Raw genomic sequence first — 13080 nt, 5'->3', positions numbered from 1 at the left:
AAAAAGCCAAGACAAAACACCAAAAACAATCATGCTATTTTATAGTAAATAACTGGATTTGTATATGATTGGGTCAAAGCATGGATACAGACAGCTTTCACTAATAACCCTTTTCTAAAATTGTCCTCTAAATTGCATATACACCATTCTGTGCAAAATGCTTTGTCTTTTATGAAAGTAATATAAATTTAATGTTCAGCTATGCTTTAATGGTTATCTAATTCATATGCTTTAGTTAATTTGAAAATCCTTTTTGAGTGACCTATTCTGTACTGTTGAGAACTTACTGAGGCTTGCTATAGAAGAACAAATCTTTGGATCTTTAGCACGTATTACGAAAATACACCCCTTGCAAAAGCTGGGGCTTCCTCGTACGGTTGTCTCTCTAGTATTTAGATGCCAAAGAATCTGTTGTTTGAACTGCTTTGCATTGTTATAACATGAACTGACTATAAAATCTGATTTCTGACTTTTCAACTCTAGGAATCTCTACCACCTGTCCAGTTTGACTGGAGTAGCAGTGGCCTTACTAACCCTTTAGATGGTACGTCTCTCCGTAGAGCCTCTAGCGCCAGAGCTAGAGATAAGAAAACTGCAAAGTTCAGACAAACATCTATCTGCTGATTATTTTTTTAAATATATACACACACATATACATATATAAATATATATTATTTATTTCTTACTCTTTGGAAATTCAGGCTTTCTTTCTGATTAACTGTGCTGCTATGTGAAAAATTATGTAGTCTGAAAAATACCAAGTGAAGTATTATTTTAGATTTGTGCCATATGCCTATGACACGGTGGCGATATTAACATTTCATTATAAATAACTGCTGATTATAATGAAACCCTGAATAAATGAACATTTTAGAGTGACGACTTTTCCTTTGTAAAAGTATTTTTCACCGATGAACTCTCCTTAGACATCCTTTGAATGAGAAACTTGTGTATAGTGGCTACTTCAAAGCACAATATTTTAACTGCAAACTATTTGCGAAAGATGCACTTCTTGACCTGAAAGTTTTCAGATTTACAGATAATTTTTTATATTTCAAAAATGTGACATCATCTGTTTTGCTTGCACTCAGTAGTTAGAGCTAATATATTGAATAGGTACCTAGTTATATATAGAAAGTTATTTCTATCTGTAAATGTATATCATTATTACTTAAAACCCTTCACTTATGTCTGTTTTAATAGCAAAAAGCATTGTGCTGCCACCTCCAGTCTTAGAAATGTGAGTTTATGCAAATTTTGGAAACTTATTTGAATGATAGACTAAAGGTCTTGAAAGAAAACAATACCTATAAGAGGAACCTGCTAACAATGGTTAATTTACAATGTATAAGTTGTTCAGAAGCAGGCTGAAAGAAATTGCATCTCTTGCTGCTTTGGTGATGCCTCAAGTTTCAGAACATGAGGATTGTACCAGTTTGGATAGCAATATCATGGTGCTGAAGGAAAGCCTGGATGGACTCTCTTGCTGTTGTCTAGTGTCTTACTACTTCAGTCAAATCATCATGCTTTCTTTTTAACAAGCAACTTCTTTAAAATGTATCTTGGCTTAATTTCTGTTTCAGTACTAAAGGGGAACAGTATAATTCACCAGTGAGGAACTGGGTATGGGAGTGGCATTTATTAACATATGTTCGCGTTGTTTTAAGATAATCATAATCAATTGCTTGGTTCTTTGCTATCTGGGGACCTGCTAAGTCTCCTTGATGAAAGAATGGCTATCAATCTCATTAAAGGGAGGAGAAGCTCAGTATTTCCTAGCTATCAATTGATGCATATATTGTTTCCCTTTACTTGATCACATCTTTCTCTCTGGGTCTTGCTGGTTCTCTTCCATTTTTAGATTGAAATAAATGTTTCTATTTTAAAGTTACTAGTGTTGATTTCCTTGCTGCATTGTACATGAGGAAATGTGCACTGAATTAAGTTGTTAACATTTTAAAGGTACAAACTAATACTGTAAGCGTTGTTTTCATGTCAATTTTTAAATTGTGTACTGAGTACTAATTATAACTTGCATGTTCAAGTGTGTGTCTTACCCCTTTTTACACATAAACCCCTCCCTTGGCTTACCTTCTATATGGCTGCCTACCAACACGGTCACTGAATTTCAAGCTAGTGGAGGTTCCACTCTTCTGAACCTTGATTTCTTTGGGCCCGTGGATGACAGTAGCTCTAACAGCACCACCACAATCCCAGGTCAGCAGAGTGTTAAAACCACAACTGTAGTATAACAGCTTACTAAAAGCATGAGCACATCACTTGACTTTCCTATAAACAAGGAGAAATTTTACTTTCTGTTTCTCTGAAATGTCTCTCTACTGCATTTTTCCTTTAATCTGTTCTATTTTCTGATGTTTGATATCAAGTGCGAAGTATTTAAAAGGTACTGTCAGCTCTGTATTGTCACACTGGAGGAATGAATGGCTCTTTTGCTTTTGCAATTAAGATGTTAAAACACTTGTTTCAAGTGAGAAATTTTGAAAGTTAAATTTTCCAAGTACTTAAGAATAACTGAAAAATGTGGATGTGACTATTAAAAAAAATAATAATAAAATTAGGGCTGTTTCCTCTTCTAAGTGAATGTCTCCAAACTACAGAATTGTAATGTTAATTGGAAGTCGTTGAGTATAAAGGCATAGGGCTTAACAAATCACAACCTATGTGGTATTGTCTTCTACCTGAAGACTAAATTCTGTGGTGTCTGAAGCACTATTGTTAATGATAGGAGGAGAAAAAAGTGTTTTAACAGCATTCATAATAGAAAAATAAGGATAACTGCATGTTTGTGGGGTGTTAGAAGTTCATGAATGCTAATTATAAAACTAAAGCTCTTCATCTGCAACTTAAGGAGGAGATGAAAATATCACTTTATCTTTTGAATATAATGTGAAAGTAATTGAATTTGTTTTTCGTATGGTTTTGACATGCTTTGAGTATTTTATGTCAGCTTGTGAAAACCTACACTTGGAATAAATTTCTTCAGGAATGTAAGGGAACCCTCTGGAGATTTCTCTGGGTGCATAGTCCAAGCAGTTAAGGCAAATACTCTTTCAATCCAATGCCTGTCAGAGTTGGGAAGCCATAATAATCAAATTTTTCACAGGAATGGATTGTTAGTTAGTATTTTATTTTGGGGAGGTTTTGTGTTTTTTCTGTCTCAGTGGTTTTAATTTTAAGAAACTAATTTTTCAAACCAATTTTGAGGCTGTCTAGAGTTTTTTAAAAGTACTTATTATTATAGTTATATTTTCTGTTTTTAAAGAACTGCCTTCTCACTTTTGCAATTTGATCAAGAAAGGCAGTTTTATGGCACCCCACTCCAAATGTGGTCTTGTTCCACTCACGAGAAATGTCCTTATCAGGTGAAAGATAGCAGCAGATTTGTTGTGGAAGTGACAGGTAGCAGATTTGAGATTCTTGAGTTTCACAGATTCTTTCACAAGTGTGTGCAAGTCTATTGACGTGTAATTCATCAGTACCTGGTACACGTGCTGCCTGTGCAGCCACATGTGTCCCACTATCCTGCTGCTGTGCACACATGAAGCCGTTGCTGGAGGACTACCGTATCAGCCTTTTATTGCACTCATTTATTTATTTCTTTAGTCTGTTGTTGTTTCATCAGTTGCAGGTATTGTCACCTTCCCTGGTATGCCCTATAGTGCCTGTTTTTAGTTTTTCCTTTTCTTTCCTCCTGACTTGTTTCTGGGAAAGTCATTTGTTTCTTGGCTTGCAGCTCATGTGTTTGTGTGTGTGTTTAGGAGCTTTGTGTGGGGTTTGGTTGGCTAACTTTCCTTCAATATCTCATTAAGGTTTTGCAGTGCTCTCCTTAGCTATTCTCTGATTGCTTGAATAAAATGGAGAATATGCAACTCTTACTTTAAACAAAATAAATTAAGAAGCTATATAAAAAACAAAAGACAAATTGTTATGTCTTTTAGCTTAAAAGTAACCTTTTTATCAGTTGTAGAAGTTTGTTATATCTCTGAAGACCTTAGTTTTACTTATACTAGAGCTATACTGTATTCTTTTCAGTCTGATCTAACCAGTAGCCAAAATAACACTTCATAAAAATTTGCATTCTATGTCATGATCTAGAAGTTGCTCATTTCTAGTGTGTTCCCACAGATTTACTGTGTTTTATTTTTCACGTTGAAAGTTTAACATAAACGTAGCAGAGTAAAAGGTGTGTAATGGAATAGTAAATCGAGCAGAGGCATCACATTGCAGTGAGGGTGAATTCAGGACCGTAAATGTCTGAATGATGTAATTTATAAGGTTGCATTTAATGCCTGTTTCAGAGTTGCATGTCAAAGAACTCCTCATTTCATTTGGTTTTACAATTTGTACCTTAATGGGATTTCGCAGGCTTCTGCAAGTCAAATGTATACCTTCAAGTCTTCCTCTCCCTGTTTGAAAGTGGATATTTTATGCAATTGTTGGGCTTGTTCCTTTTTCCATGTTCTGTAAACATCTGACAGTACTTAAAGTCATGGTATCTTGGTCTCAGTACAGCACATATTTTGGTGTTTCACATGAAACTGGTTGAAATTCATTTTGCAAATCCAGACTGAAACATGTAGGTTGAAGGGAGAGCTGATTATTTTCTCATAAACTCATATTAAATCGACCAAATCCTTCCCCCTGCCTCCACCTCCTCAGCTTAACCAGATTATTTTCTTAATTTTCCTTTTTGATTGGCTTGGTTTTCTCACAATTAAGAAGTATTACCTCTTGTATAGAAATAAGTAATGCTCAAAACACTGCTTGTGAAGCATTCGTGTAATGCAGGCATGAGGGTGGTTATCCTCATGGTGCTGAAAAGGAAGGACAACAGGCATGGGATTTTTTTGTTATTCAGTCAGAAGTATTCCTGAAATATCAAGAGCTAAATATGTCTTAATCTGAGCAAGCAGACTGAGAAAATCACCACATACCAAGCTATACGTACTAGTCTTATGTTAGATATCTACGTGTGACTGTCATATCCAAGGGTCTGCAAGGTTTGTTCTGCAGTAGTATAAAATGCTTCTGTTCTGTCCAAACCAACTGATACCAGCGTTATACTCTTAAAATGCAGGTATCTACAAAATGAGATGTTTCTGTCCAAATTTTACACTGTTTTTTTAAAGTTATTTGTAGTTGAGGATGATGCACACGTGCATTTCATTTAACACCATGAAGCACAAAATGGCTGCAAATGGAACTAGAGCAATATCAACAATTTTAAATGCTCCTGAGCACCAAGGTGTGGTATAGCAGTCTTGAAATATTTTAGGAATTTCAGTTGTTGACATCTGGTGACTTTAATAATAATAATATAGTTTTTAATTGAAATGAATTTGCAACATACATAATGTCAAAATACGGTATCTGATCTGAGGCAGCTGAAACTAGGAAATCCAAGCTGAAGTGTCTGGATACATGATGCTTTATAAATAAATGAAAGATGAAAAGGGAGCACAGGCAAACAGTTTTGGTAGCTGTATAAATATGGTTGTGTAACTTTTTTTAAATGCCATTCCACTTGTATGCATCATAAAAGCTGTTTTTCCTCACTTAAAAATAAAATAGATTTATCACATCCTCCTGTAAAAAGCAATACACTGAACTCACTGTAATATGTGCCAGTGTTGTGTAATCTGTCACTAAACAGCTGGTCACTGTTAACCATCAGCATTCTTTTAATAGCAGCAGTTGAGCTGAAGTAATTGAAATAATCCCTTTTAACACAGCTGGCATTTTACAGGTATTTTGCTATAAAAGGTAAATTAAATTAGTGTGTTTATTCTGAGACTGAGACTTTGTATGCCAGACTTGATCCAAGGTGTGTGTACTTTGTAATACAGCTTTGAAAGCTGCTGAAAAAGGGGGGAAGAAAAGATGCTGTTTTAGAAACAGACATGCTCTGTCATGTTCTTTTCATGTATCTTGAAATTTTAAATGATTCAGATGTTTACAGAAAACAGTCACTAGCAAGCTGGTCTGTGGCTAGTTATGGCTATCCTTGTCTCCAACCATCACTGATTATCATTTTATACTATAAGGTGTGGATCCTGAGTTGTATGAATTGACAACCTCAAAACTGGAAACTTCCAATGCAAGCAGCAGAGTGACAGATGCATTTGCAAGACTCATGTCCACAGTAGAGAAGGCAAGCACGTCTACAAGGTAAATAACATGGGTCATGTCTTTTTCTTTTTCTTTTCTTTTTGTCCCTGAGGAGTGAATGTGTGTGCAGTTTGTGAAGGAACAAAATGTTGAAAATGTAAGCCAAGGTTGCATGTTTCAAACATTAAATCTGTACTACTGTAGTTTGCATTTTGTTTTATTACAAAACATCTAAAATAAGATGGGAAATAGCTTGTGAGCTGGCAGAAGTCACCACAATTAACTTCAAAAGGTAGAACCAAAGACTTAATTGGAGGATAAGACTTTCTGAATAACAGAACTGATTCCTAAGGGTAAACTGAAGCTTCCAGTTTGGGCTGCTAGGACTTTGATGGTCTCCTACATAGTTGCTAAATACAGGTATGGTTCCAGCACCTGTAAAAAAAAAAAAATTTTGATGACCAAACATCAGATTCATTTTGCTGTTGCAAGTTCCTTTTTAGGAGCTAACATATAGCTCATGTGGCTGGTTCGTTGTATCCTTTCTGCTTCAAGGAGCTCATGCAAAATTCTTCTGTACTCAGCTCTGTACATAGAGTACATAAAGGCTTTATATGACAAATGTCTTCCTTGACATCTGGCCTGCTGAATAGGTAGTCTTCCACTTCTTAAGCTTGAATACTTTGGTTTATATTTTTAATATGCATCTTAACAGTAGAATTGTGAACTGCATTAATATATAGTTAGCAATTATGCACATTAGAGAGACCCTGATTCTTAGCAGAGAAATGCTTTTATTGTCGAAGTACGTCTAGTTTATAGATGTATATTTTATAGTTGCTTTGCAACTAATAGCAAGATGTCTTCTCTCTGAGCTTCAGCTCTCTGAAACTAAATAAGTTTCTATGCAGCATAGCACTTAAGGCACACGGGTATAGTTGAATAGAACTGCAGCGTATGTAAGGAATTCTAATGGTTGGATACAGCAGCCTTGTGTAAAATAAGTAACACTAAACTTTTCACAGCTCTTTTAGAACATATTCTTTAATTGAGGAAACAGTCTTGATAGTTCTTCTGCAGTGAAAAAGTTTGAGGTGAATGCTGAATAAAAGACCAACACACTGAAATTTCAAGAGAGAACCAGTAGAGGGAACTCCATCCCTCAGTGCTGATTTTTCCTCCACTTTTGGATTGCCTGTTTCTATCCACGGAGGGCATATACTTCTTGTGAAGATAAGGTAGTGGGCAAGTCTGACTTTAACTAATTAGCAAATGTAGAAATAGTTGGAAGTATTTTTGTAGTATATTCAAAGTCTAACTTAAAAGTAACCACAAATTTGCAGCAGGGTATACATACTCCAAACATTGTTATCTATTCTCTTTATCTCCAGTCTTAGATTTGTCTGCTTGCTTGGCAGACCTTTAAGATATGTTTGCTTTTTATTTAGAAATGAGCAGCTCAGTCTGCTTTGCTCACGAATGCTGACCTTCATTTTTCTATGTTATTTTCCTTGGGGGTGAGTTTTTTGTTTGTTTGTAAATGCTTTCAGAGAACACTTGAAACTTTCAGTTGCTCTGTTGAAGCTCGATGATTAGATATCAAAGCTCTTCCTTAGTTCTGGAGAGCACTGCTTGGTAACGGGAAAAGGTTCTAGACTGGTGCTGTTGAAATACAGCCGGCTGTAGGAAAAGTTGGAGGCCTCAGCTGTGCCAGTTACATTGAGATACATGCAGATGAGCTGCTTTAAGGCAGCTGTTTTCAGTGATAAACGTGATTTGTGTGTTTTTGTCAGCTCTGAATCTTAAAATGTTTTTTCCTTTTCATAAGCTCTGAAAAAAAACCCAGTATCTTGAAAAATTAAACTTTCAGAGAGATAAGGTCTTATCTAGCATACTGCTGAGATATGTTGTAGTCTGTTAGCTTTGTCCAGTAGAATTGCTTTTCTTTTGAATCTTTTTATTCATAATGAACCCATAGCCCTGGTAGCTGGGCAAGGGCAGCTCAACAAAGATGGCCCACATGCACTAAAATGGAAACAAACTTAACCATTCCTGGTAAATCAGGGAAAGATGTGGCCAGTGAGTAAGCACTGTTGTGATGGCAATTTCAGTTGCTCTAAGGCTACACTGTATTTATCTGTAAATTATCTGAATTCAGGATCTTTGAGGTTAAAGTTTAGAGGGAGGTACCAGTTCAGCTATGGAAAGCCACCTTTCTTTGAAATAGCTCCATCTTTTGCTTGTGAAATGACCACCTGAAGTTGGAAAATCAGTTTCTCAAAAGGAAAGAGTTGGGAGAGGAGGGGGAACATTGCAGCTTGAGTATGACACCTTGAAGGTAGCAGTTAGCTTTGAATGCCATCACTATGGGGCAGCATTCTGCTGAGACTGCGGCCTTGCCCAATCAAAAGTTTATCTGCTGACTTCTGGAAGGAAAAAAGAGCCCTGATGCCATTCCAAGAAATAGCTGAAACCCTCGTTTAAACTGGAGATACTCCATGTGGGTAGTATTGGATGTAGCAGGCTAACTCTTAGAGTGTTTTTTTTTAAAGTCTCTAATTGGCTCATTGTTGCTATTAGAGCCTGGCCTTTTTGGTGACATCCTTCAAATCTTTTGCAAATGCGAGTGATCACTGGAATCCTGAAGGACTGAATGCTGCACGAAGGGGTTAGAATGTAAACTGGAACGGTTGGCTGTGAGTGACACATCAGCAAAGCATTACGTGTTTCTTGCTGAATCTTCTTCCAGCAACTTTTGTGCCTGTCAGTCTGGCTAATTTCTTGCAGCTTGGTGTTAATGTGCCATTAAAAGAAGAAAAAAAACAAAAAAAAACTTCATGCCAACAGGTAGAAGAACAGGTATAATTGCTTGGGGAAAGTTATTCCCTCAGTTCCCTGTCTTGGGAAGAAATGTAACCTGATGTAAGTGAAGAGGTGGAGAGGGCAAAGTGTTTTCTAGAAGGTAGTTTTAAAGCCTTAATGATGTTAATGTAAAACTTGTCTGCAGTGATGATAGTGCTTTAACTCTCTATAAACTTAAGATAATGAGTAATTGTTTAGGGTTGCCCTGTGATATTTGCTACCGAAGGTGTTGACGAGTCTGTTAGCCAGAAGGGGTAATTGCAGTGTCCAGTCTTACTGTCTTCTGGAGGAGCCTACACCAAATAAAATGCAGCACTGCCTCCAAGACCCAGCAGTGCAATTTCTTAGCATGACACAGTTGCGCAGAGGAGGAAGAGGCATATAAATAGCAAGGAGTGTGTGAGTTCCATCTTGGTGCCTGATTACAATTGCAGGAACTCCTTTTAATGCAGATCTCTGAGTCAGCCCTCTTCCTTTGGCTTCCTCTGTCAAATACTCCTTTGTTAGCTCTAAGTCCTTGATCACCAGGAGTTTGTACCTTTAAGAGGCTTGTGGTAAGTGATTACTAATAGTGGCACCAGATACTGATAACACAGTGGTGGGTGACAAACACATTTCAACAGCTCAGAGATAGTCCTTAGAGTGCGTGCAGCACTGACAGTGAAGCTGTTAGAGAAGGCTGCACATATTGGCTCTCTGCTTCATCCGTCAGTAAATCCAGCACACAGCTTTGTTTATCCTCCAGAATTTGGTGATCTGCCTAGTCAGTGGCTCATGAAATTCCACTGCAGCAGAGAAAAGAAAATATTGCTATTCTAGCAAAGAAAAGTCAGATTTAGTATCTATAATGCCTCATCTTGAGGTCTTTCATCAAGTAGAGATTTCAAGTAGCAAACAAAACTGATAGCTCAGTGTCAACACAATGATCAGTGATGTCAAGGATGAGTTTAACTCGTTTTTTCTCTTGTTCCTTTAGCCAAGAAATTCTGAGACTGCTGCAGAAGGAAACACGTAGCTTCTTGCTTTCTCCTGATCTCTGATCAGCTTAGGGAACCATCCTGATGGGTGCTGACAAAAAAGATACATGACTATATGTTGCTTTGTGATTGGAGTAGTGATTTCCCTCTCACAGACACAGCTGAAAGTTTGTAGCAGTGGATAAGATACGAAAAGGAAATTTCTGAAATGCTCTATGGAAAAGCAGTTTGTTTCTAGCCTTTTGTCTCAGCTTTTCACTCTGTGGCAAAGGAGCTTCTTCAGCAAGGATTTCTAATGTCCTTGTAGGGTATAGCTAGTGCCTTTTGGGGGGTTATTTGGTTTTTTAGTAATGGCCAGGGTTCTTTATGATAAAGCACTACGTATGGGCATGTGGGCATTGAATGGGACCTTCTGTGGCTGCTTGAGCCATTTTACTTAGCAAGTGTGAGTTTCTTGCCTAACAGTGAGAACCAAACAGCATGGGTTTCAGATTCTTCATTCATTTGTGCTCTGTGGATCACAGTAATTCTGGTGAATAATGCAAAAGGCAAAGTAAATACCAGTGGTTCCCCCAACTGCTGTGTGCATCCTTATGGCTACACATGCCGTTGCACTTCAAAGCCAGTTAGCTGCAAGTTGTGAGCTACCTTTTGCTGATGGTCAGACCCTGGAGGGGGGGAGGAAAGGGCTTGTGGATCACACAGTAGAGAAGTATAGTGTATAATCTGAGTGTAGTTGTGTTGGAAACATGTCTTAAGTACACTTCTATTACTTTTTAAAGGAGTATGCCTGGAACTTCTTAATGAACTTTCTAGATTTTTTGCCATTTTATACTGAAAGATTATGCTGAACTTAGGCAGTTTAAAGCTTACGTTCCTTTTGTCTTAGCTCTAGAATATGAGTATGGCAGTTTCTTCAAATGACTAGTCCCAAAATGGCACACTGGAACTTGCCTCCCCCCAGATAAATTAGCATCTGAATAGGAAATAATTTCTCCTTATTGCAACAGTATTCAGGAACGTTTTGCTGACTTCCCATGGAATGTTCTGTTGGTAGGCAGGTATGTATTATAACATTAGCCTAGCTTCAAATAGCTTACAGAAGTGCCTGTCTGTGGGAGACAAACTGACAGAACACTGCTTCAATCGGCGATTCTTTCAGTGATCTGTTGGATTGCAGGTACTAGATTAATGCACTTTTCTTCTTTTCTTCTCAACAGGAAGCCTAAAAAGGAAGAACATCTTAGTGAAGAGGCTGCCAAGGTGATTTCTAGCCTTCCTGACTTAACTTTCATGCATGCCAAGGTGTTGATGTTCCCAGCCACATTAACACCTTCAACAAGCTGCCAAGAAAAGGTAGACTAAAGTGATGTGAATTGGACGTTTTCTATTGTATTTTTTTTTTTTTTTCTTTCCCTCTATGGGTCATGAAAAGCAATCTTGCTTTAATTAAAACAACAACAACAAAAAAAATCAAGTTCAGATGATTTGTTGGTAAGCAGCACTAGAAAGGTATACATAGTTATGTATATTTATTTACATACTGAAGTCCTAAATTTATATTAGAGAAAAATGTAAATAACTGGGGGTAAATCTTTTTGAAGATCTATTCTTTTTGTTGTGCTGGGGTGTATACATTTATGTCTTTGTGAAATACACTGGTGGTGTCCTTCTTACAAAACTTTAAAAAGTTTAAAATATATATATATCCTAGGAACACATAATGAAAAAACTTCAATCTTCACAATACGTGAAGTCCCCTTGAAAAGTTTTCAGATTGCATTGAGTGTCTTTTTCTTTCCTGCTTATATTAAAATACTTTTTGATGGGAAAACAGAAGGTTACATTGAGGGGTTTCAGTTGTTTTTTAAAACTCCATCTTTTCTCTTCTGTTTTAACAAGCTTAGGATGTGTTCTTCCTTTTCTTCTCCCCCTTTCCTTCCCTGGTTGATTGGTTGGCTGATCAATTTTTGTTCTTCAACTTCAGTGGTATGGTTCTGTCACTATATAGCCTTTTGAAAGGTATGCTGTCAGTAACTTTTTGTTCCAGTTATGGATCCTTGTCTAAACACTTGATTTTTGGGTCATTAGGAGGTTGTCTACTTTTAATCAGTTTGATTTGGAAAAGAAGGACCAAAACTATATGAATGTCTTACAATGAAATTTATCTGTTAAAAATTCTTATGTTCTGTTGTACCACTATTTCTGTTTGATTTTGCACAGTGTAAAATGACATAATCATAGATTGCTATGGTTTTAGGCTGTATATACAGTAAAAACTATGGGTTGTAAATGTTTGGGGAAATTCCTATGGAAAAAAGAGAGCTATGTAGAAGAACCTCTAAAAAGGTCAATGTGCATGCCCAAGGTCTTTTGAGATTTAAGTGTGTAAATTTCCTTTTAGCTTACACAAAATAAAATAATTTAAAAGATATATATGTATATAGCTTGTTTTCTTTTTATCCAGAATGTGTACATTATTTCTGTTTCTGCTGATGCTAAAATTGATGTGCTGCATTAACAGCAGAACCTTTCAGTTTTCATTGTACAGTCCCATGACACATGTTTATCAGGGTCCTGCAGAAGGAGAAGCAGACTTCTCTTCAACTGTCCTATCTCTGAGTATGTAGTGGTATAGTCTTTTATTTCTGCCTCTGACTTAGAGGGTGCTGTGACTCAAGACATGTTGGTATTTGAGATTAAAGACTTTTTCAAAATAACAGGCAGTGCTGAACTGCAAGAAACATATTCAGGTGATGTGGGAAGGTACACCTGGTTTTGCCTGTTTCTTAGATAGAATTAAAAGTGTATTAAGTGTAGCATTCACTTAAGTTTCCTAATGTGTTAGCTTGCACCTTAGCTCTTTCAGCAGCTTCTCTTCAGAGGACATCTGTGAACTATTCAGAACTGAGAGTCTGCAGGTAAGGCGTGCTCTGGGCGTGGATGTTCTTTGATGGGGCCTTGTGTGGGCAGAGAGGCTATGCATCTAACCTTTTCTATGCACACAGCTCTCTTTAAGTGGTAGTCACCAGCACTTCATCAGCTGACAACTAGTTCTGAGAAACCTCCAATGCATTTTTTTACTTCTTCTTTGAATTCTTTATCCTCTGAC

At 37.0% G+C, this 13080-nt stretch overlaps 1 protein-coding gene across 3 annotated transcripts in view; it reads left to right on the top strand.

The window, feature by feature from the left end:
• AFTPH (aftiphilin) overlaps positions 1–12402 on the top strand; it is a 43677-nt gene extending 31275 nt beyond the window's left edge. The window contains exons 7-10 of one of the 3 annotated variants that reach the window (XM_003203698.4): positions 484–544; positions 2134–2217; positions 6066–6189; positions 11189–12402. In XM_003203698.4, coding sequence (XP_003203746.1) covers positions 484–544; positions 2134–2217; positions 6066–6189; positions 11189–11333 — 414 coding nt within the window. In that variant the 3' untranslated portion in view covers positions 11334–12402. The remainder of the gene's footprint in view (positions 1–483; positions 545–2133; positions 2218–6065; positions 6190–11188) is intronic. The other 2 variants (XM_019612547.1, XR_004158734.1) reach the window with 2 other exon arrangements.
• The last annotated feature ends 678 nt before the right edge of the window (positions 12403–13080 follow it).

The sequence above is a fragment of the Meleagris gallopavo genome, chromosome 2 (assembly GCF_000146605.3).
Source record: "Meleagris gallopavo isolate NT-WF06-2002-E0010 breed Aviagen turkey brand Nicholas breeding stock chromosome 2, Turkey_5.1, whole genome shotgun sequence".
Taxonomy (NCBI): domain Eukaryota; kingdom Metazoa; phylum Chordata; class Aves; order Galliformes; family Phasianidae; genus Meleagris; species Meleagris gallopavo.
This window is presented reverse-complemented; position numbering and strand designations above follow the sequence as displayed.